This window comes from Lissotriton vulgaris, chromosome 7 (assembly GCF_964263255.1).
Source record: "Lissotriton vulgaris chromosome 7, aLisVul1.2, whole genome shotgun sequence".
In the NCBI taxonomy this organism is placed as follows: domain Eukaryota; kingdom Metazoa; phylum Chordata; class Amphibia; order Caudata; family Salamandridae; genus Lissotriton; species Lissotriton vulgaris.
This window is the reverse complement of record NC_141695.1, coordinates 1391772484-1391795677: the sequence shown is the minus strand read 5'-3', so window position 1 is coordinate 1391795677 and position 23194 is coordinate 1391772484. Positions and strand designations below refer to the sequence as shown.

The window sequence follows — 23194 nt, the reverse complement described above, 5'->3', positions numbered from 1 at the left end:
GGGGAAATTTTCTGTCATGCATCAGGCGTGAGACTGACGGCGGGACAATTGTTGGCTGTGTTGCGCAAGGCTTTGCGGCTGTTGGGGCTGGATGCGTCTGGTTTCGGGACTCACTCCTTCAGGATTGGGGCTGCGACAGCTGCGGCCAGGTTGGGGTGGTCCTGGGATAGGATTAGGAGGATTGGGTGGTGGAAGTCACGCTGTTGTCAGAGGTATGTGAGGAAATGAGATGGTCCCAGGTAGGCTGTTGGTTGAGTCATGGTTGCTGTTCTTGTTTCTAACATCTTTTTCTTCGTAGGTTGCATGGGTGGACCGGGCAGTAAGACAGTGACATGGATTGTTGGGCACTCCTTCGTGCATTGGGCATCCAAATATGCGGAGCAACAGGTGTACCGCCGTAACCTGGGACTGGAAGGACACTTGCACGAGGTACAATGGTGGGGCAAAGGTGGCATGCGATGGGGGGCACTACTGCCCTGGCTCGCGAAGATGATCCTGCAAAGGGGATGCCCTGATTTGTTGGTAATACATCTGGGAGAAAATGACCTGGTGCAGCTGTCAGGTTTGGCGCTTATACAGCTTATGCAATGGGACCTGGAGGTGTTGAAAGCTAGGCTTACAGGGACCTGCATTGCCTGGACAGAGTTGGTCCCCAGGAAAGTGTGGAGGGGGCAATGAAGCATGGGGCGATACCTGTTTATGTTTATTGTTATGTACAGATTACGCAGCCTGGTCTAATAAAATGGCCTTTTTACGCTGACACTGCGTGGTCTGTTTATTGCGCGGTGCCGGGCCCCGGGGGAAGCATAGTCGCAGACTAGTCTTCCCCCGGGGTCATTCGCGCGGGATAGGACAGGAAGGGGAGGAGTTAGGGGGTGGGTATATAGGCGCAGGGGAGGAAGGGAACTTCCTCTTCCTGTGCCTGGCACCATCGGGAGGGAGAAAAGTAAGGCCTCCCACCCACCCGGCAATTGGAGGTGTGGTTTTGGGTCGGTCTATAGCGTTGCCAGTTTAGGCCAGAGCTGCTTTAGGTGGTTCTTTGAAGGAACGGGGGGTCAAGAGCGGGCACACCCATCCCTTGGGGGGGGGGGGGGAGTTCGAATGGCGGATAGAGGCATGACTGGAAGGACGCAAGGAGTGGGCTGGATGACAAGTGATTGAGGGGCAGAAATAAAGTATGGTATGGAGCTTCTAGGGGTTTGTGATGAGGTGAAACGAGTGAAACGAATGAGAAGGGAGTGTGAGTGGGGGTTTGATGTTATTACCTGTTTATGTTTATTGTTATGTACAGATTACGCAGCCTGGTCTAATAAAATGGCCTTTTACGCTGACACTGCGTGGTCTGTTTATTGCGCGATGTGTTGGTTAAAGGGCAGTGTTTTCTTTCAACTTGGGGCATAATTTTCACACATGCTTCTGTCTACATTGCATGCATTTCCCCCAACCTGACAGCTGAGCGATGTGTGGGAATTAAGTAAACTTTATTTAGCACTTCCGCACAGAACCACGTCATCGTGCAAAAATAAGAAGCAAAATATGGCTTTCGTCAATTTTTCCCATTTGCGAAGCTTGTTTTGTTGTTGGATGTGGTGAGAAGCCAGGACTGTGGATAGTGTGGAAGGCCGAAGAAAGGCACGTGAGTGCAAGTTTACTTGCTACTGAGTTATACATAGACATGCTTGGGTATGCCACACACTATTTTAGAACACATTTCCGTTGAATGCACATTATTAATATGCTAATTATTAGCTCATTAATCCAAAAGCAAAATTATTGTCCCTCCTGCCTATCCAAAAAGTGACTATTTTCTCTTACAAATCCCAATGACCTTTAAAGTCCAGGCTCATCCTCGGCAAACACAAAGAGACTTGTGAACATACCGAGTAAAATTTGAGTCGCTCACTGTCAGCTGGATATCTCAGCTGGCCACACATTGAGCCGTGCCAAGAGCTATGGATAACACTGAACTTCTACTTCAAATTGCTTTATGTGCCCTACATAAGCAGGTGTTCGAAAACTTTAGTTTCCCAGCTTAACAAGTCTCAAATGGATGCATGCTCCGCTCTGCTCCCAGTTTATTTTACCTTGCTCTGCTAGAAAATAGTTTATCAGTAAGGGAACCCTCATCCCTGCTTGGTTACCTTACTGTGCATAATCCACAGACAGACGTGCATTTCAGAACTGAAGCATTTTTTATATTTTATACAACAAATTCATAGTTTTTGCTTATTTGTTTTATGCAACTAAGACAAATTGTCAAAGCCAATAGTTCTGGCTTGTTGTATGTGTAATGTTACTTGATGTATTATCTATCCGAATGCAATAACAGAAGCAGAAAAATACCACTTGGGCGGCACACTACGCCAAGCTTTAGCTTTAAATCCTCTAAAGCAGGGTGTTCTGCCATTGCTACAAAAGTCAATAAAGAAAAAAACAAAGGCGGGCGGATGCCGCATTTCTTTTCCAATGGTTTACTTTTTTAGCAATTGCGGCACACTGCATTTTACTTTTAATCTTAAGCTAAAGCCTGGTGTGCTACAATTGCTACGATAGTTAATAAATAGGAAAAAGACAGCAGACACACAGCTTAAAATTAATATTTATTGACTTTTGGAGATATGCTACTGCAAGGATATTTTTGGACCAATATAAAAATGTAAACAACACTATAATTTGCACCTATTGTTTTTTTTACTCCACACTGCAGCCCTAACCAACACACAGCGGCCCAGATCACAGCAGTCCCTTCTGACCCTGCAATAAACAAGTTAACATTCCTCGTCGTGTTCCCCACCAGAACTACTCCTCACCTTCTTCTGTTATTTAAACTGCAAACAGGGGCACCCAGCTAAAATGCAGCCAGAAATTCTTATTTTGGCACAGTTTAATGGAACCAAGTCAGCCGATAACAGGTGTTTCCATATCTTACATTAACTAAAAGGCAGGGCTTTAAGTGGCATAACAATACGGGTGAGTCTCTCAAAGCGTCGTGGCCAATGTAATTAAGGGTGTGGCTTAAAAACACATAAGCTAAAAATCTGTGCTTCGCAGTGGGCCGTCCGACTTGTATGTGGCTATTTCTATCATTGCATCCAGATATATGATACAACAAGTAGCACCACACCACACTTCCACCAGGCACCAAACCACCAGCCAGCAGTGCACATTTCCACCAGGCACACACACCACCAGTGCAAAATGTCTACAGGCACACACACCACCAGCCATCAGTGCACGCATCAATTGTTAACGCATCCACAATTAAATATTGTAGCAATCGCAGTATGGCGCACTTTACTTTTAAACATGTCAGTGCACGCTTTTCCACAAGGCACACACACCACCAGCCTTCAGTGCAGGCTTCCAGACACACACACCACCAGCCGTCAGTGCACGCTTTGCCACCAGACACACACCACCAGCAGTCAGGGCATACTTTCACCAGGCATACACACCACCGGCCGTCAATGCACACTTTCACCAGGCACAGACACCATCAGTCATCCGTGCATGCTTTCACTGAGCACAAACACCACCAGCCATCAGTGCACAATTTCTACAGGTACACACACCACCAGCCATCAGTGCACACATCAATCGCAGTATGGCGTACTTTAGTTTTAAACATATTCATCTAAAGCGAATCATGCCACCATTGCTACAAAAATAAATACACATTTTTTTGGCCTACAATTTATAGACTTTTGTTGCAATTGGTGGTGGAATATTTAGCAATGCCAATAGCTCAAACTTAATTAATGCGAGACCTATTGCATTGCAAATGCTTGTTCTACCTGTGATTGACTGATTAGGTGACATGACTCCGGGACAGGGAACCACATGCCTTAGGTGTCTTGGCATTAGCCATATTTTAAAATTGAGAACATCGTTTGTTGCCTGTGCATTTCTGCTATTATTTGCATGGGCTACCCAAGGGACTGACACACATTGTGCCATATTCAACAACTGTATCCCCTCACAGCTTTTGTACAAACTCAACATTGATATCACTCGGGGCCCAGACGACCTTCACCTCTTGTGCATCTGTTACATCTGTTACTTTACTCCCAGGAAAACTCTGAACTTCGGAATAAGAGATGAACACTGCAGCATGTGGACTCATGAGGAATGTAAATATGGCCTAGCACCAACGGGCAACCCTGGGGTAACAAGACATCTACATCAATCCATAATAGCATGCCCTGCTTTCATGCTCACTGAGCAGGCTCCTCCGAAGAGGGCTTAGCAGACTCACACTTTTTCCTCAAGATCAGGAAAAGCCCATGAATAACAAGAAAATAAAGCAGACATCACAAAGAAATCTTGGCAAAACTTTATTGTGGTACAAAAACAAACACACAGAAATATGGCAAACCATGAAAAAAACATCTGTGCACTACAAACACATTTTTGTAGAAAAATAAATCTTCATTTGTATTTAAAACATACACAAGCTTATCAAAACAATCCATAGACTTCACAAAATATTGAAAACAACTCATAACACAATTAGTTGGTAAAAAGCGAAGATGCAGTCTGGCCTAGAGGGAATGGTGAGAGTTGGGGGTCAAAGAAAGCACCTAGGGCCTTGTTTTAAATGCAGATGCCAGGTCACATCCAGCAAAGCCTACCTGGAACAGTCGGAGTGAGTGCTTGATGGCCTAGGTATACCTAGGCGTAAGTTAAATGCTTCGGGTGAAGGAAGAGCAAAGGATAAGCTCTTGTCAAGAAGAAAACCAGCTTTCTGTCTATGCAGTTCCTCAGGCTGGGAGGCTCATCACTTCATTGAGTGGATCCCAGTTGTGGCAAAGTTCCTTTTCACCGAATCCTAAAGAGTACCTTTGAATGAGGGGATGACACTCTGAAGCTAAAATTTTTTGTATACTGAGTCTTCTTCAATGAAAGAGAAACTATTCTCAAGACTGAAAGATACATTAGCTGCAATCTCAGTGACACTAGGGGTTTCTCTGGTATTACTAGTAATTCTTTGACTGGTCTGTGTTTCCAGGGATGCCAGGAACCCCTCAAAGCCTCACTGGGAAACAACGTCCTGCCCTGCACTTCTTGGGATACTTGTAACCTCCTTCTCCTTTACTGTTGTATTTTAAACTCACAAACGTCAGCAATTTGTTTGGTTCCCTTGCTAAATCCAACATGCCAAATACAAAAAATATGAAATGTGCTTTGCATTCTAAGGTTGAATTCAGAGAACCCATGGAGGTCTGCATTTTGTCAAAGAAATTCTTATATGATACCTTGGGCCTGAATTTCCATTAGTAAGAAGTGGTCACAAAATTTACACAGACATTTTGCGAATGGAAAAGAACGTTACCAACCAACCTATTTACTTATAGATCGATTCACAAAATGCCGAATCTTAGTGAGTCGCAACCTGATCTACCTCATCAAAATTCATGAGCTAGGTCACAGATCGTAACTCTCTAAAATAGCACACCACCATGTCTGTGACCACATTTAAATTTAGTAAACCTTTCTTTTAAGTTTGTTTGGGAGTTGGCAGTGGTCCCCTGGACCCCTGTCTTGTTCCCAACAAACATTTTATTTACATTCTCAAAGGGGAATAGAACCCAAGGAGACCCAGTCCCTTTTGGAAATGTGTTACCACCCCAACTCGGAGGTTGATAACTTTTCAATGTTTTTGACCAGATTTACATCACAAAACATTGATACAGACCAGATCATAATTAATCAAAAAGCACACCTTCCAAGCATGGTTTCCTTATACTTTTCTAAACCCGTTTTGCGTTCTGGTACACGGTTACTGGTTCACAAAACAGGGTTAGTTCAGTAACAAAAAAATCAATTTGGCAGTCACAAACCTTGTGGTTCTGTGAATCGCAGTCTTGGTACTCTAAAATGACATTGTACATCAGGCCCTTTTCTTTTTTATGGGGGCTAAATTCCACAACTCTTTTCTCTCCCTTTACTCTGCTCTTTTTTCCATTTCTGTCCCTTTCATATAAGCTGGGAGTTCCTCCATTTCACAATAACTTTTTCCTGGCTTATGTCATCGCTCCCCCTTCTTTCTCTCACCCGTGCATTTCCCCTGCTTAGTCCTCACCACCTTAGAAAATGGTTAGGAAGAATGGGCAGAGCTATTTACTATGCACCTGTGTAACTTAGCTCCTGGTGTCTCTCCTCTGTGTCTCTAGTTCAATATAGGTTGTGGTAAAAACAGTAGACAGATTATTGCAGCCCAATATGTTTTATTTGGACCAAAATTCTCTAACAGTTTTTTCCAGTTGCTAGTCTGTGGGATTCGGTTGTCAAATCATTAAAACAACAATTTGCTAAACATCAAATTAATAATTTATAAATTTGACCCTTAATCCAAATACATAGTGGGCTATGCTTTCTTCTATTCTGACATATGTCAGAGTGACAGATCTTATTCAGGATTTCTTGTACAATGCCAGCGATTTAAGGTGCTTTTCCTGTACTACCATGTTTACGATGGACCTCTTAAAGTCTCCCAAGGTACTACATTTTCAGGTACAGAACAGACTTTCACTGTACTCCCTGGGACACCTATGACTATGCCTGCATTTCTGGTCATAATGTATATGAAGGAGTAAACAAAAATACTTAGATTTTGCAAAGTAGAACATTAACAATGAAAAACACAAAATTAATAAGTAAAAGGTCTGGATGGTTAGTTGCAGATAGTCACTATCTTCCCAAGAATATTCGAAAATGGATTCTCAATTAAAGGAAGAGGGTTTTAATAGCTTCAGATATTCTAGGTCAGAGCTGAATAAGCCAAGTTGATGACAGCAGATGACGAAGAGTAGGTGGGCCCGGAACCTTGTACAAAACATCTAAAGGAGTGAGGTGATACTGGAACCAGTATAAAAACATAACCAAGAGGACAGAAGGATGTAAGTAAATGTGGAACTCCACACTAAATGTAAAGGCCAGAGAGGAAGGGCACAAGGGCTGTAACAAAGGGCAAAGCGGGAGGAGGGGTGAAAGCTGGACTCAGCACACAGGCCTAGGATGGTTAAAGGGTAAGAAATCCTGAACAACTGGCAAAGAGTGGGGAATGTTTGGCAAAGGATAAACGAGAACAGTATAGAAGCCATTGCAGCAGTTTGAAATCATACCCAATACAGCAAAGTCTACAGTAAAAATATCATATTGGAGTTTGAAAGCAGAACAATGCAACAAAGTCTATAGTACTAAGGCAGGGGTCAGATGGAATTTCTGTTAAAAAGGCATTTTTGATTGCTATTTACTTTGGTGCGGTTCGCTGGATTTGCATGAACCTTGGGGCTCAGTTAGTTCACTGGGATCAAAAAGACAGGAATATTTCCTGTCGTATTACAATCAGAACTGGCACAATGGCTAAAGCACAAGTCAGTGGGTACAGAGCCAATACTGAAGCCAGAGCAAGAGTAGATAAAGGGCCAGACGTTTCATAGAGGCCAGACACATTTTGGGACTTTAAAAAGACACATGGCTTACGGGGTGTGGTTTGGATAGAGTGGTGAATGACGGCTTGATCCCGTTGTTCCCTCTGCCACGGTGTGCTAACTGCAGTTGACAAGTTCTGCAAACTGCCATATAGGACACAAAAAGAAGGAGCTGTTATTGGAAACTTCAGGGCACCTTAAGAACCTGCCTGCTGCTAGGCATGGAGTTTACTGGTTATGTTGTGCCTTATTCATCCGTCTCTCAGATGCGACCTCACTCCTCTCAACAAATTGGCTGACAGACATAATCAGAGTCACACAAGGAGGTAAGGACACACTCCGCTTCAAATAACAAGTAAGCCTTTTTCTAATGGCGATCATGTTCCCACTGTATTCGATATGGAGTATGACCTGCAACGGTACATGCAGGACATTTCTGGGGACATTACAACTCTTAATACCAGCTTTGTACTACCTCTCCCTTTGCCTGAAACCAAGATGACGCCATGCCACAAGGCTTTCCTAGCAGCATTGATTTCAATCTCTTGGGATTTTTTCTCTATGGAGGCTCTGTAACTAAAAGTTTGCTAAGGTGCAAAAAATAACCCTGGATCACACCACACTACGTTTCTGGCTCCTGCACCTGATTTGTGCACATGCTTGTGCTGTTGCTAAATGTGATCTTGAGCTTGTGCTGTGCTAAATGCGATCTACGCTTCATTCTAATTATTTATTTGTGCTTGTGATGGCTCCAGGAGCTCTTGTGTGAAGCACGGGCAGACCTAGTCTTCTCCCTGGATCTACCCAATGCTTGTTTCCTCGATATTCTGACGTTCAGATCCTATTTCTACTCTCTCCGAGTGATTGGGATACTGCAACCACCTCCTTGATCCTCAACTCAATACAACAGTCTTCCAATCTACAATCAGACAAGTGTGGTCCCTAAATCACACACATTGACATCTCGCACAGTTTTGGGAGTTGATGCCTCGCTCTGAGCCCAGTCCCTGCACCAGCTTGGTGTACTACTCACCCTTCTGTCTTTCTTCAGATGAAATCATGGCTGAAAAATAATCCAAAACAAGTCATAAATGCACTATAGCGGAACAGCCACTGCCTGACTCTCCTACCAAAGAGAAATCAGATATTAACAACAACATGGATATGATCCTCAAAACGCTTGTGGAAGTACTTGATCTGGCTAAATTCAAAAAGGCAAATACTGATGCAATACAAATTAAGAGGTCTCCTCAAACCCTCGATTAAATTTCTTGGAGAAATTGATATCTCAGGTGACAGGCCTACATTTCTATAAAGACTTTGAGTTAGAAAGGGCCCATCGTGTCCTATCATTCAAGCCCAATAATAAGAATATTACATGTCGGATTGCCTGTTGCCCACAGAGATATCAACACACAGAGCTAATCCTTACCCATATGCGTAAAAGCAACCAGATCTTGTGGAACGGTCACAAAATATTCATTCTGCAAGACTATTCCAATTCCACAGTGGAAACTAGGAAAGGGTTCCTTGCCCTCAGGGCTTGACCAAAGAATGTGAATCTCCTGTTCTCCTTCATTGGTCTTGAGAAATTTAAGGTCCTTGCTGATGTCAAACATCACATCTTCAACGAGTACAGGGATCTACGGGCCTACCTGGATTAGAGAGAGAATCTTCTAATGAATACTCATCAACCATCTACTTCAAAATCATGAGACTTAAGTGTTTTACCACGTGATTTCAAACTCCAGTATTCTTCTACTTCATTGGTATGAGCCCCAATATGCTTTTAATGCTCTTGCTAGAACAACGCATACCAATACCATGCATTGTCACTGATTAGACATGGCGAACTCTCCAGCTCCAACAGTCAGTCCTTACCCTCAATAATAAGAAGTACAAATACAATACAGTTCTGAGTGAGAGAGCTGGGGTCTGGGTTAACTGATACCAACGTCAAACTCTGTGAGGCAAATAAAGTTGGTAAGATGTTAGCAGCCTATTTGACATTAAAAGGAGTCCAATAAAAGTATTACTGCTCTTAAAGATAATCTAAACGTAACCCATATGAATACTCTCAAAAATTTGGACATCTTCAAAGATTTCTATAAATCTATACATGAGGAGGATGCAAAAGCCTCTTCTAAACTGTACAGGGACTTCCAAAATAAACTACATGTGCCCGCCATAACCGATTCAGAGATGACTGCCTTCTGCTCGTCAGTGACATCAGAGGAAGTTATGGAGGCAATTAAGCCAGTGAAACCCCACAGAGCTCTGGGTCCTGGGTTAAAGACCTGACCCTGGCTAAGAATTACAGGCCAATCTCGTTAATCAATTTAGACACAAAAATATATGCCAAAATTCTCTAAGAAATCGGAACCTTTTTTTACCACACTTGATTAATTACACACAGGTGGGTTTCATGAGAAACCGGCGATCTAATGACAACTCTCGCCTCCTATGCATTTCTTCGAAAGAGCAAAATTTACGAACTCAGAAACCGTGGCGATATACTAGATCCTGAGAAGGTTTTCAACAGAGTCTCCTGGCCATTCCTTTGTGAAACCCTCCTTTAGTTCAACCTGGGTGAAACTTTTACCAAGATGGTCATGGCCCTCTATAGTGGGCCCTCGGCTAGAGTAGGGGATGGAGGCTTGCTGTCCCCTGCGTTTAATTGAGAGGGAAGTACTAGACAAGGCTACCCCCTTTCCCCTTTGCTCTTTATTCTGTCCCTTTAACCTCTACTTCACAGGTATTCAAATTAACTTCTATATCACCTATGCTAAGTTCAACAAAATCTCGAGGAAGTTGGCGATATACACCATGATATTTTGGTCATGACTGAGAATGCCAGCTTGTCAATAACCCCACTATTGCAGACCATAGATCTATATGTCCTGGATGCAAGCTATAAGCTTAACAGGGACAAATAGGAAGTCATGGCCTTATACAGTCTCTTGTACTAGTGATCTGTTAAACTCCACGGGTCTGTCGTGGCAACCTCATTTTATAAAATATTAGGACTGGAGTTATCTTTGGATTTAATCGAAACCCTCTGACATAATGACAATTTAACACTAAAAAAGACTGTAACCCCAAATGCATCACTTGGTGTGGCTGCATTGAGATGATCAAGATGTTGATAACCCTGATTGTGAATTACCTTATAAATAAGCTTCCTTTTGTGCTATTGGATGACTTCCTTCGAAAACTTGACAAGTTGCTAACAACATTCTTATGGCAGAAAAAGGCCCCAGAATCTCCATGAAAAAACTGTCTCCCAACGAACCTAGGAGGGGTGAATTTGGCTGGCTTTAGAAACTATTGTGGTTTTCCAAACCTCCAGACTATATCCCCACTTGGCAAACTGTTAAGATAGAAATTGTGGGTGATCTTCATCCTGTAGAGGTTTATCTATTAAAACCAAACCCTCCCTTCCAGCCAAATACATTTTTAATAATACTAAAAAGGGCTTTACGGGGGATTGACAATCTTTTAGAGACCCCTGTGGCCCAGTCTAACAAGACCTCGCTCTGGCATAACTCTAAAATCAAAATAAAGGGTGAACCCATTTTCTGGCAACCAACAGCATTCATGTTTAGAAACAACTAGGTACCAACAGTCTACCTCCTCCTTCAGAGAATTATAACACCAAATATAATCTTTAAGATATAGACTTTTATGATTTCCTTAAGCTCAAAGCCAGCCTATCTAAAGCTAAATTCCCCAACGATGAACCTTTTCTCTTCATGATTATCTGCTCCTTCCCAAAATCCACACACCAGTCCTCCAAGTTTTACCACCTCCTAAGACCAAAAAAACACTAATTGAACCTCGAAACTATTGAGGAAATGGAATCCACGTGAAACTCGCTCCCCAGATTACTAGAACAGAATTTGGAAATTGGTAGTTTCCCAAAAAATAACTCCCGCCTTATCCCAAACAAAATACTGACTCCTACATAGGTAATTCTGGACCCTGTACTGCCTTCACAAGATGTTTCTTAGAGCTGACTCAATATGTTGGAACTTCAATAAAAACACTGGCAGCATCCCACACCTACTTTCTTTCTGTAGCTCAGTTTCCCGCTTTTGGGAACGCATATTCGACTTCTTGCATGCCCTACATGAGTTCTGACTCAAACAAGATTTTCTTTCACTCATTCAAGGTTTCCTTGAGCCACACCTCAAGTCACATAATAATAGCCTACTGCTAGACATTCTATTATCTGCAGCCTGCAAGTCTGTCCTTAACAATTGGAAGAACACTGCTGCCACCTCTTTCAAATCCTGGTTGAATTGGATTTCTTACTTAGGAGGTGCGGACAACATATCTTTCCAGAACTACCCCTGGTGTCCTCACCCTAGATCTGTATGGAAGACGCTAGATATTCTTTGCAGCTATTAAACCACCATTAGGCCTCCACCTCACAGTCAAATGGTCCTATCACGATAATTTCCGTACATTCTCCCTTTTCTGTAGTCAGGTGATCGGCTTCCAAAATCGAACTTGTTCCTACCTTCACCTACTGGACTGTCATACCCGCTACTGTACTTGCCCGATTGAATTCCTACTTTTATCTTTCCTACTTTTATTACTCGTACAAGATTTGGTTAACTTTATGCTATGTTTTTTCTTAGTTTCCTTTTGCTGAGTCCTGTAATGCATTCTTGTACAAGAAATAAGATTCTCTACCTGCATTTTTTACAATACGTGTTTAACATTGCTGAATCATGGCATCCTTTTGCTCACTATTTGGTTCCTCTTTCAAAAACCAGTAAAATACTTTGTAATTAAAAAAAGATACATGGCTTACAAAACAAAGCTCACGCCTCTAAACAACTAACTCCTCATTGTCACTCACTTGGGCAGGACATATCCAGAACATGAAAGACCCTGGAAAAGAGCATGAAAGAGGCAGTGGTGGTCGATTTTGAGCAACTCAAACTATGAACTATTTTACTTAGCCCCCAACACACTTAATGACCCATAAGAACTTGCTCTGGACTCAGAACATTGCTCTCAGCAGATCTGGATCAGCCGATGATGGCCCTTTCTCTCTTTTTTTTAGAGCTCACCTAAATAAAGAATCCCTTTCAGCTTGCTCCCTTTCAAACACTGTCACAAACAACAAACGCATGAGCACATTAAGGGACAGCATACTGTCAAGATGCTCACCTAGGCTCTTATCATATAGGTGCAGGTTGAAGATCAGATCAAGTCTGTACAAGCAGCGACTGAACTCCGATATGTTGGAGGATGCATGGGTAGGCCCCAGTGGATTACCAGCATGCCAAGGAAACAACCAGCCATGAACCATGTTGAAGTTGGATATGGTAACTTTGAAGGAAAAGTGGTGGAACACTATAGGGAAGAGGAGAAGCTCACAGATGAAGATGTTTCCTAATGAAGGAATACATGGGGACTAGAAAGCAAAGCAAGGAACCTACAGGTAGAATGTGGCGGCTGCAGAGGAAAATTAATTCTTCATGGGAAGAGTAGCCAATACGGCAGGAAAAGGTGGAACCTACAGAGCAAGAGCAGGCCGAATAAAGAAGTACCAGGCTAAAAAGGAAACCACAGACGTTACAGTTGAAACAACAGTCTTCCAGAGTACGATAGCACATAAAAAGTAGCTCTTTCCAATGAGGAAGCAGAATCTTTTGAGAAAGAGGTGGGACCTGCAGGGAGATTATCTTATCCTGCATTGAAACTATAAGCCTTGGAAAGAATCAAGCATATGGAAACAAGGTGCCTTTAGAGAAGTAATGAGAACCAACAGAGTAAATGATAAAGACTGCAGAGAGAAAGGTCCCCTGTGAAAGACTACGCACAGACTGATAAGAGAGGGCTGGATAGAAAGAGTGGAACCTTGATCTAGATATTCCACCTTCTTGGATACTCCTCTTTGTTGTTCGGCTCAACTGCCTCCACCAGCCTCTTTATTTTCTATTCATTATCTGAATTAATCTCCATTTCTTCTTCTACCTCTTTTTCCTTGGTTTTTGTTTCATCCACCAACATCCTGAGATGTTTAACCCCTTAGTGAGCAAAAGTGATCAGTGTATGACTAATATTTATGTAAACTGAAATCATCAAATCTTTGGCGGTTCTGCTAACCACAAACGTACAAGGTCACTAACTGTTACATGCGGTCAACCTGGGTAGTGTTTAGAAGCATTATATTTTCATGTGTATTTTTCACCCCTCACTATTAAGGAAATCTGAGCACAGGTAAAATGGGACACCCAAAAATCACACCCTGTGCCCTGAGAAGAGCAGAGAGTCACAAGTCTGCCCAGTTGATCACTGCAGACATGTGTTTTCAAGAGTTCGTCCTTATATCCACAGTACTACACAGCTACTAAACGACCTCATGAAGACAGGTATGTTTACATCCCTTATTAAATGCTCACTAGGTGTACATTCAGCTGGAATAATTACAACACAACTGCATTTATTATAAATAGCTTGCACAAGGGAATTAATCATGGGATGAAGCTTGCCCATTAAATCATAGCACCTGTTTGCCAGTCTCTTCTCGCTCCCGAGATGCCCGGCTCTGGGGGACAAGCATTCAGATGACCAAATATCCATATTTTTTATGCAGCACTTAATACCAGGGCAACCACATTGCAAAGCTCCCATTTTTGGCAAGTAAGGTACTTGGGCCTGAAATATAGTGTGATTTACCTAGGATCAGGTATGTAAGCATGGATTATTTATAACCCATGTCTTCTCATTCCACAGGCAGCAATCTAAGCTTTAGACACCATTTCATTTGCAGGTTTCCCGCATACCTCTGGCAAGGTATGAAATCTAACCTCTCATACGGCCAATCCATAATGGCTTCAAAATGCAATGGCCTATGAATTCTCCTGAAGGCAGCCTGAATTCTTATTCAGTGAAGAGGGCAGCAATCCTACATCCCTCTTTGAAAGTCGGACATCAGCTTTTTTTCCGATCTATTTCCGGTCCTGCTAAAAGGGCTCAGCAGAGGCCGGTGATCTCTTTGCCCCTCAAAGGCCTTTAATACCTTATTTGTCCAGCTATCCCAGAATCAATGAGGAATAGGTCTTTCACATACTCCTGCACGTGTCTTATCTTCCCACCAAGGATTAGCCCCTCCAAGAGCTGGCAGTAGGCCTTCGTCCAACAACTGCAGACATTCTTGTCTGCCCGCCAACACCCAGTTTGCACAAGGGCCGCCAGATGGGGTCTATAGCAAATATACAAAGACACTTTGATCTGTACAACTTAACCCATATTCGGATCCGGCTTCAAATGTTCACCGAAGCTTGATTTCAAAGCATATGCAGTTGAGGCTCTCACAGTCAGGAGGCTGGCAGGCACAGGCACAGTCGCAGAGCGGGCAGAACTGGCATCCTGCACAGCTCTCACAGTCACAGCCCTGAAATCAGAAAGACAAAAATGTGAGGGAAGCAAGAACAAGTATAAGAATAAAAGAGAGAGGAAGAGAGAAACAGTGAGGAAGCTGTGAATGGTTGGATAGGGAACTGGAGGGAAGAGAAAATTGTGGCATAAAAATCTCAATGTACCATTTTGAAGAAGAAGGTATCCAAAGTGGTTGTAAAGGAAATATTATTTTTTCTTGTTGTCTCTTCACCCACAATACAAATATTTGTTTGTAAAACACATACATAAAGGTTTAAACTAATAAAAGAAGTTCACAACATTTCTTCAGCATTGGAAGTCAGAGGTTTCAGAGTGCGAAGGAAAGGTCTGCAATTTAGGCACATTTGCCTGTTTTCATCTGTTGAAAATAAAGACCAGAAAGTATTGAACAACCAGTGAACACCTTGAGATCTAGAATAAGAAGATCATTAATGAACAATTTGATCCTGTGACCAGTACGTTTAAATATTATTCTATTGTAAAAATCAATGTCATCTACTCCAGGGACATCATACAGAAATACTGAAACAGAGTCCTTACTGTGGAAATGTAGTCTGCATGCTGGTTTTGCTCCAAATACTGCTGCAGGGCCTGTGATATGCAGAGATGGCTGTATAGTTGTGTGGGAAGGTGAACAAGCACCAAACTAAGCAAAAAATCAACAAGAAGGTCCTTATTCCTGCTTTCACAGCGTACAAAATGGATGGGTGCCTTATTTATTTAATTATTAATGTCACTGATGACTGGATGTTGGTATTATATTATGTGTATTTGTAAAGCGCACCACCACCACCCACGAGTGTATCCTGGCACTGAGCGGTGTGTATGCCTGGCCCTCCCTATGGTAGGTTGGTTAATTGAAAAGACAGGTCTTCAGCATCTTGAGAGAAAACAAGAAGAAAAGATGGCGGCTCTGGTGTGAAGTGGGGGTTGCTCCATGTTTTAGGAGTGAAGTATTCTATTGCCAGGTGTAGTATGGAATGAAGGGAACATGAGGTGTAGACTCGGACAACATTGAGAGCTTTATTAGAACGAGAAAACTCAGAGTTCAGACACAGTTCTATTGAGAAATTGCTCCACAACTTCCGCATATGCCCAATTAGGCTTCAAATAAATGAGCCGTGAATCAGTCAAAAACGGGTTTTTTCGTCAAAGATGCCTTTAACCAATAATAAACACAAACAGTAGGCTACATAGATATTTTGCAGCCTTATAAAATCTATGATGGGAAGGTGTCTTTGCAAATGCGTCAATGCTGCCTGGTGCAAGAAAGAAAGACCACTCAGAGAACCCTGAACTTCTCTATGGTCATACAAGGTTTTTAAGGGAGAAAACAATATACTGGGCACAAATTATCTTAGTAGCAGTTGCCTGGAAAGACAACCACTAGTTACAAAGAGATGACAGAGAGAGTTTGTAGGAATCAATTCCTTTCCCTGTACCAGCCAAATAGGTTGACTAAAAACATCGAGGAGGGAAGTCTAGAAAAGTCTCTTGTTGGTAGGAGAGCCCTGTAGCACGCGTCAACTGTTTCCGAAAACCCATCTACAACTTTCCTCATCGAATTTTGGCTTTGGAATGACTTAATTTGAGCTGAGCATCCAAAGTATTAATCAACCCAATGTTTTCCTCCTTTGGTTGCAATGGGTAAAGATTTGGTAGAATGTGCATCAGACCTTCTATACGAACACCCAGAATTATCAAATCTCTGGAGAAAGTGTTTGGATCTTGAACGCCATTGCTTGTGCGAGGAAATTGGTCTTTAGCATTTAGGTTAGAACTGGAGTTAAAGGAAGAAAATTATCTTTTAACAGGACACATTCTTGAGAACATATCAGGGAAGCCAGCTTGGCACAAATGGCACAAGTCTAAGATCTAGTTTTTTTTTGGAAAATTTCTTTATTTGCAAGTTAGGTCACTGTATATTGTATAGACTTCGTACAGTAGTTCTCCACGTTGTGACATATATTTCAGTATACATTGCAAACATTTACATTTTCCGTTTTCTGCGTTCACTAACGTCCCAACTCCCTTAAAGCCTCCCCGTTCCCTCCCCCCCCCCGGCACTCAACATTCCACATAACAGCAATGTATTGGTTTTGCATCAATGTGTACAGTACAATCTGTATCCAGTAGGGTACCGATCCCCGTTTGCATCATATATGCGTATCAGATCATTCCCAGTGTGTCTGCAACTCGGCTCCCGTGTACATTCGGTCACGGTGTAGTATCCCCCTGTGAGAGATGGCAGACTCAGACTAGTCCGTCTAAGATCTAGTTTATGTTTGATTCCAGCTAGGAGTGATCTCACTAGGTAGGACAAAAAACTGGAAGGAAGCCTACCCTCTCCTTGGGTATCAGATTTTAGGATGATAAATACTTAAAGTCAGTGACTTATTAGGGCCCAATTGTTTTAGATATTGGAGCTTTAGAAATTGTTTCAATATTTAAAAAGTACAAGAGTTGTACAATAGTGGAAGTATTGGGACAAGAATGCAACTAGATGGTAGTACAGGTGTGCCCCCAGCTGTAGTTTATCTGGTATCCTGAAATTGTTTGCCCGCCACACACAATACTCTGTGTTTGGTTAGACCTAGAACTTGTAACTGACCAAGAGAGTCAGAACCTGGCTCTAAGGTCTGGAGGTGTGCACCAAGAGGCATGAGACTGCGTGTATGTACTGGGACATACACATTACATGGTGGCGCAGCATTGGCGTTCATAAGGGCATTCTTATCATCCCTTCCTGAGCACAGCAATTTGGATGATAGTGGTTGCCGGTATGTAGAAGGGTGCGTTTTGTACTGTAGAGGGAATCTTCTGGGCAGGACCTGCCCCTTTATCTCCATCCAGAATGCTACTCTCGTAGGCTGAAGGCATCCAGGTGCAGAGTCTTCACAGTCATGCTTATGTTTTTATGCTCTAGTGTGGAGACAGCATTGCCACTATTTGCTCTGAGAGTCATTCAAAAAGGCTTTGCTGCTGTTCCAGAACCCTTACCATGGAATCATGATTCTGGGTCTTTAAAAGAAATATAAGGGGTGGGACCCAAACTATTCTACTTGGTTCCAGTTTCTTCATGACCAAATAAATGACTGCTCGGCAGAGTCCTCAAAGAACTATGACATGCATGTCTCCCACAGCTGAAGTCTGCTCAATTTTGGAGGAGCTGTGGTCTCTCTCGTGCCTGGGAATCCACCTGGCCTGCTGAGAGAGAGGAAGGAGTGCCTGACTTTGTGGGGAGATGGCCACCCAAGGAAGAGAAGCCTAGCCTTTTTGACCAAAGCGTGGTACAGCCTAGAAGAGCAGCCTGAATCAAAGGAGCGTAACCAAAAATGGCCAGAGTCTAAGAGTGAGACTAACTGCCTACCTATACATTTCATGACCAAGATTCGTAAGCCTACACAGCTGACATCCTGACCATCAGCACAACTGTGATGATGGAACCCACTAGCAGCAGTGGAAAGACTTGTGCAAACACTGCCAGGAGCGGATACCACAGTCCGAGGACCTGTGACTGCCAACAGTAGGGAGGCGCCTAGTTTTTTGGTCAGCTAGGTCGATATCTAGGTGTGTGCTGCTGTTCTGCCGCAGCAGCCCATTTCTCAACTGTAATTGGGATTAAGAGGTGAGGTGCCTGCCATGCCACTGCAGTGATCTGCAAACAGGACCATTCGCACTGCTGTTGTCTGCAGACCTTGCACTCACGATTCAGAAGTGCCCAATAATTCAAGTAAACCAACAAAGTGAACTGGAGAGCCAAATTGAATGTGTATTTGTTTCCTTTATGCAGTGAAGCCCTGAGAGAACTTTTTAGTAGTGGAATACGACTGAACTCACCTAGGGGATTACAGAACCAGGAAGGTTGCTCACACATAACATTGTGAGCTTGCACCTGTGCTACAATATCACCTCATCATATTCTGTGTGATTATAACCCTGCAACACTCGCATCCAAACCCTGTGCCTGATTGAACTTAGTGTACTATTACATTTTGATGTCTGATTAAAGCACTTATAATAAAGGAAAGCACTGGGCTGGGTATCTTGTGTTTCCTCTTTTGCATAACTGAGTCCTACGTTTCTATGACACCCACCCCACACAATTCCTTAACCACACAGACTTTAACTGCTCACCCTCACAAGTGTGAAAGGGTGTAGTTGGAGCCAGTGCTTGAAATGGAAATGGAAATGGAAATGGAAATGGAAATATAAAATTGACGGTACTCATTATCCCAGAGTACCTGTTTGCTACTAGGAAGTGCATGTATGTTCTCCTTAGACACTCTCCCATTAGAAGTATTGCATCCCTTATGAGAAGAACTGGTAGCCCCCCTGTCACATTAAAGACATGCAGGTACTCAGTATCTATACCTGCCATATAAAGAACTGCTTGACGTCCAGTTGCAGTGCCACAGTTGGCCAGGCCCAAGGACATCAGTGGCAAAAGGTTCCAGCCATTATGGTTGATGGCCAGAACCTCGTCCCCCTGCCCTCCTATCCTTGAATGGGTACTGCTGGTGGGGAACAGATGCAAGATTGCTGGTGGAGTTCCTTGCAACTGCAAAAGAACAATCAACCAGATTTCCTTATGGAAGTTTGTGACCGCTACGAAAGTGATTGATTTTGGTGAAGCTCAAAATCTATCTCATGCTTCTCTTTGAACTAACCACAATTATTCACTCTTTTGCATACAGACCAAGTAACACCCTCTGACCTATCTGTCAGATACTTATTTATTATTAATTATTGCAAAGCCACCTGTTTCCTGCTACACAGAAACAATTTCCTCCACAACATATGGGGTGTGGGGGGGGGGGGGGGGGGGGGGGGGGCGGGAGGGCGGGGGGGGGAGGGGGGGGGGGACTAAATAAATATATTTCCAGTTTTGAGGATTGAACACTGTCACGACTGTGGTTGCATATATGTTCCCAAAAGACAGGCAGGAGTTGGTTTCTTACCCTGTTTTCCTGATGTTCTCAAGTGCCAGCCTCTTTATCAGGAACTGATGAAGCGAAATCGCTAGGCTTATCTATTTCTCCATGGCTGATGCAACAAATCTGTATAATCAAGAACGCTTTACCATTTGCTGTTTTTCTTACTTTGCTTCTTATATTTTAGAAATAGTAATGTTGTGTTTTCTGTTAAGGTTGACTCCATCCAGAACATGGCTTTTTCTGAACAAAAGAGTGCTAGCTCAGGAGAGTTCTGAGGGAGAAGTTTAAAAGTCAGAAGTTTCAGGCTCAAGTTGCTTTTGATATTGAGGCATACGTCTGATCAAATTGAGAAGGAGTTCCCCTTCAAGGTCAAGATCAGGGTTGTGTGTATGTGTCCATCTTTTCTTCGGCTTGTAGTGGAGTGAGGTAAAACAAACACAAATGAGACAGAATAACCTGTGTTCACAGTAACAAGATACATCTTACAAATTACACATCTGAGAAATAGCTGTTGAAAAACCTGAAGAACACCAGTTGAAATTAGGAGGAGGGGATAAGAGTGGGCAAGCAACCTGATATGAAACACAGATATTGACCGAAACCCCAAATCCTACAGCAAAAGATAGAGATAGCTGTATTTGATGTTTCTGTCTCACCACAGTACAGTGTCAATGAGCAGTGAAGATTGTACTAGACATCAAAAGGCACTGAAAACATTTATCAACTCAAGGACAGAGGTGCCAGAGGTTTACAAACAATCTCTACTACTGGTGAAGACACGTATGGAAGGGTGGTTTTAGTACCCAAGTTTCACTTTACTTGTACTGAAACCATTACCAATTAGTGACTTTAATTCAGAATCTTATCATTCTTTAGATTTGCAAGCCTTTTTAGGCACAAGAGCGATTTCGAACTAGCACCAGTTTTACTTGGGAAACTGTGCTCTGTGCCAATTTTGCCTAGCTCCTGTGAATCAAAGGCCATAATGGTCTGGTTTGGGAACAATCTGTGCAGCTGTGCTGCTCAGAGGTAACTCTTGCTCGATCATTGGCATTGGTTCCTGCAAAAGATACAAGTTCTCCAAAATGAGAGACTTGATCAAAGGCCTATCAAACATTCTTCAGAACGTTTCCAAATGTGTGCGCCTGAGGAATCTTCTCCTAAACAGTAAGAAAGGGTCCAAGACCAGGGAACCTCTGATAGGTACTGCTGAATCATACTGAGCAGGTGACTGTGCACACTACAAAATCCCTCTTAGTTAACCCCTTCCCTGCTGGCCCCGTTTTCGCCGCTGTGCGGTAAACAAAAGAACAGGGGCAGGCCATGATGAACCCCAGCCGTCATCAGCACACGAGCACCGTAGTGCATGACGGCTGGGGTTCGTCATCAGCATGGAAGGGGTTAAGAAACAGAAGCAGCTAAAGTCCAGCAACAAATTCCATAATCGCGATTGATACTAAATAAGGATTGTACCTCAGTAACGTATGAATTCCAGAGCCAAATGGACAAAAACTCACTGAATAAGACTTGTCTGAGCATGAAATGCAAGCTTCGCAAGGGCCTAATGCGGAGAACTGCTTTCCACTTCCCAAGCACTGCTGAAGCCTAACATCAAAGTATTGTGCAGCAGAGGCAGACAAAGATCTTTTTGAAGTCAACTGGAACTGAAAAGGCCAAAGAATCTTGGTCCTTACATAAAAAGGAGACAGAGGTTCAAAACCATGGGACACACTAGAGAAATAAAGTCCAGCATTCCGCTTGATAGGCCTAAATAAATAAATAACCAGGTACCAGATAGGGATGGTTACTGACTCATAGATGGCTCTCATAACCAGAATGGCACTTGTGCAGGAGAATTTCTAACATTCTTAAAGAGAATGCATCCTAATCTGCTTTTTTGATCCTTACTATTGTGATAAAGGTATACTGACAACATGAGCTGCCAAATAATATTTTGCTCAGTCTATGACCGACAGTTCTGTGGGAGGAGAGCAGTGTGCGAAAGTGCCATCTTTCTTGCAAGGGTATGCCCCCACTTTTTGCTGAATTACTGATGTTCTTTGACTGAGTGTGGCCTGGTGTTGCATAAACGAGGCATCAAGGTATAAAGAAAAAAGTAGTTTAATTCCAAATACGAGAAACAGGTCTGTCCACTTCAGCAGCAGCAACCGTACTGACTAAAGTGCGACCGAATACAGAACACAAGGAAATTCCATTAGCTTGAATGTAAGCAACTAAGAACATAACACCTGGGCTCCTGCCAACCAGGTGCCCCGGGCCTGTGTTCCTTCCCTAAAACTGTGTTGAAACTAAAACCCAATTGGCATCTCTGCCCACCTGTCAGCCCTGAGTAAATGGTACCCTAGGTACCTAGGGCATGGTGACCAGAGAAGACGTCTAAGGGCTGCAGCACTTATTGTGCCACCCTTAGGGGCCCTGTACCCTGACACCCACACACTGCCTTTGCAGGCTGAGTGTCTAAGTACAGAAGTAAACAGAGAGTCGACATGGCACACATCCCTGAGTGCCATGCCCACAAGCTCACTGGCCTGCATCCATCTCTCACCCCTCTAGCTGGGTGCCCTATGCCAGTGGTGTGGGCACAGGTGCATGAGCCCTATGCCCATAGAGTACCCAGGGCCATTTCTGGGCACTGTAAGTGCAGTGCTGTCATTAATAGTATATGGTGCTGTGAGGTTGTCATTAGGAACCCCACAGCACCATGATTGCTTCACTGAAGACTGAGAAGTTTGATATCAAACTTCTCAGCACATTAAACCCGCACTGATGCCAGTGTGGAATTTAATGTAAAATGCACGACAGAGAGCATCTTAGAGATACCCCCTGAAACCCAACCAACTCCCAGTGTCCTGACTGTGTGGCTACCAAGGCTGCCACCACCAGACATGTTTCTGGACCCCTGGGTCGAGAGCCTGCCACTCTCGGGGGCCTGAAACAATGCACATCCTGGGACAAGGTGCCAAGCCTCCTCCCCCAGGATGGGCAGGGGAAGCTTCAAAGGCATACCGCCTCTGTGAGCTTCTTCAGGCCACTTGCTGTACTCAGCAACTGGCCCCCACCGGTTCTGACCCCCACTCTGGCGGGAAGAATGGCGGGAAACCCTAAGTGAGGTAAGGGGGTGTGACAGCCTATGCCAACCCCACCCCTCAGGTGGGAGAGACGAGGTTAAGCACGACTCCGGGCTCCGGCCATCTTTAAGATGGGGAGCCCAGCCCAATCACAGCTAGGCTCCTGCCCCCCTCCCACAGGAGAGGAGCAGGCTAGGGGTTGTACCCACCCCAGGACAGGGACCCATTGGTCCCTGCCCTTGCCCTACCTGTAACGCCCCTAAATTTAGGATTTACCCTGAACCTTCCATCCTCAGATCCTGATCGCAACAAGAAG

At 43.5% G+C, this 23194-nt stretch overlaps 1 protein-coding gene across 1 annotated transcript in view; it reads right to left on the bottom strand.

The window, feature by feature from the left end:
• Positions 1 to 4326: 4326 nt before the first annotated feature.
• Positions 4327 to 23194, bottom strand: part of LOC147705695 (uncharacterized) — a 149590-nt gene continuing 130722 nt past the window's right edge. The window contains exon 5 of the mRNA XM_086932123.1: positions 4327 to 14847. Coding sequence (XP_086788249.1) covers positions 14725 to 14847 — 123 coding nt within the window. The 3' untranslated portion in view covers positions 4327 to 14724. The remainder of the gene's footprint in view (positions 14848 to 23194) is intronic.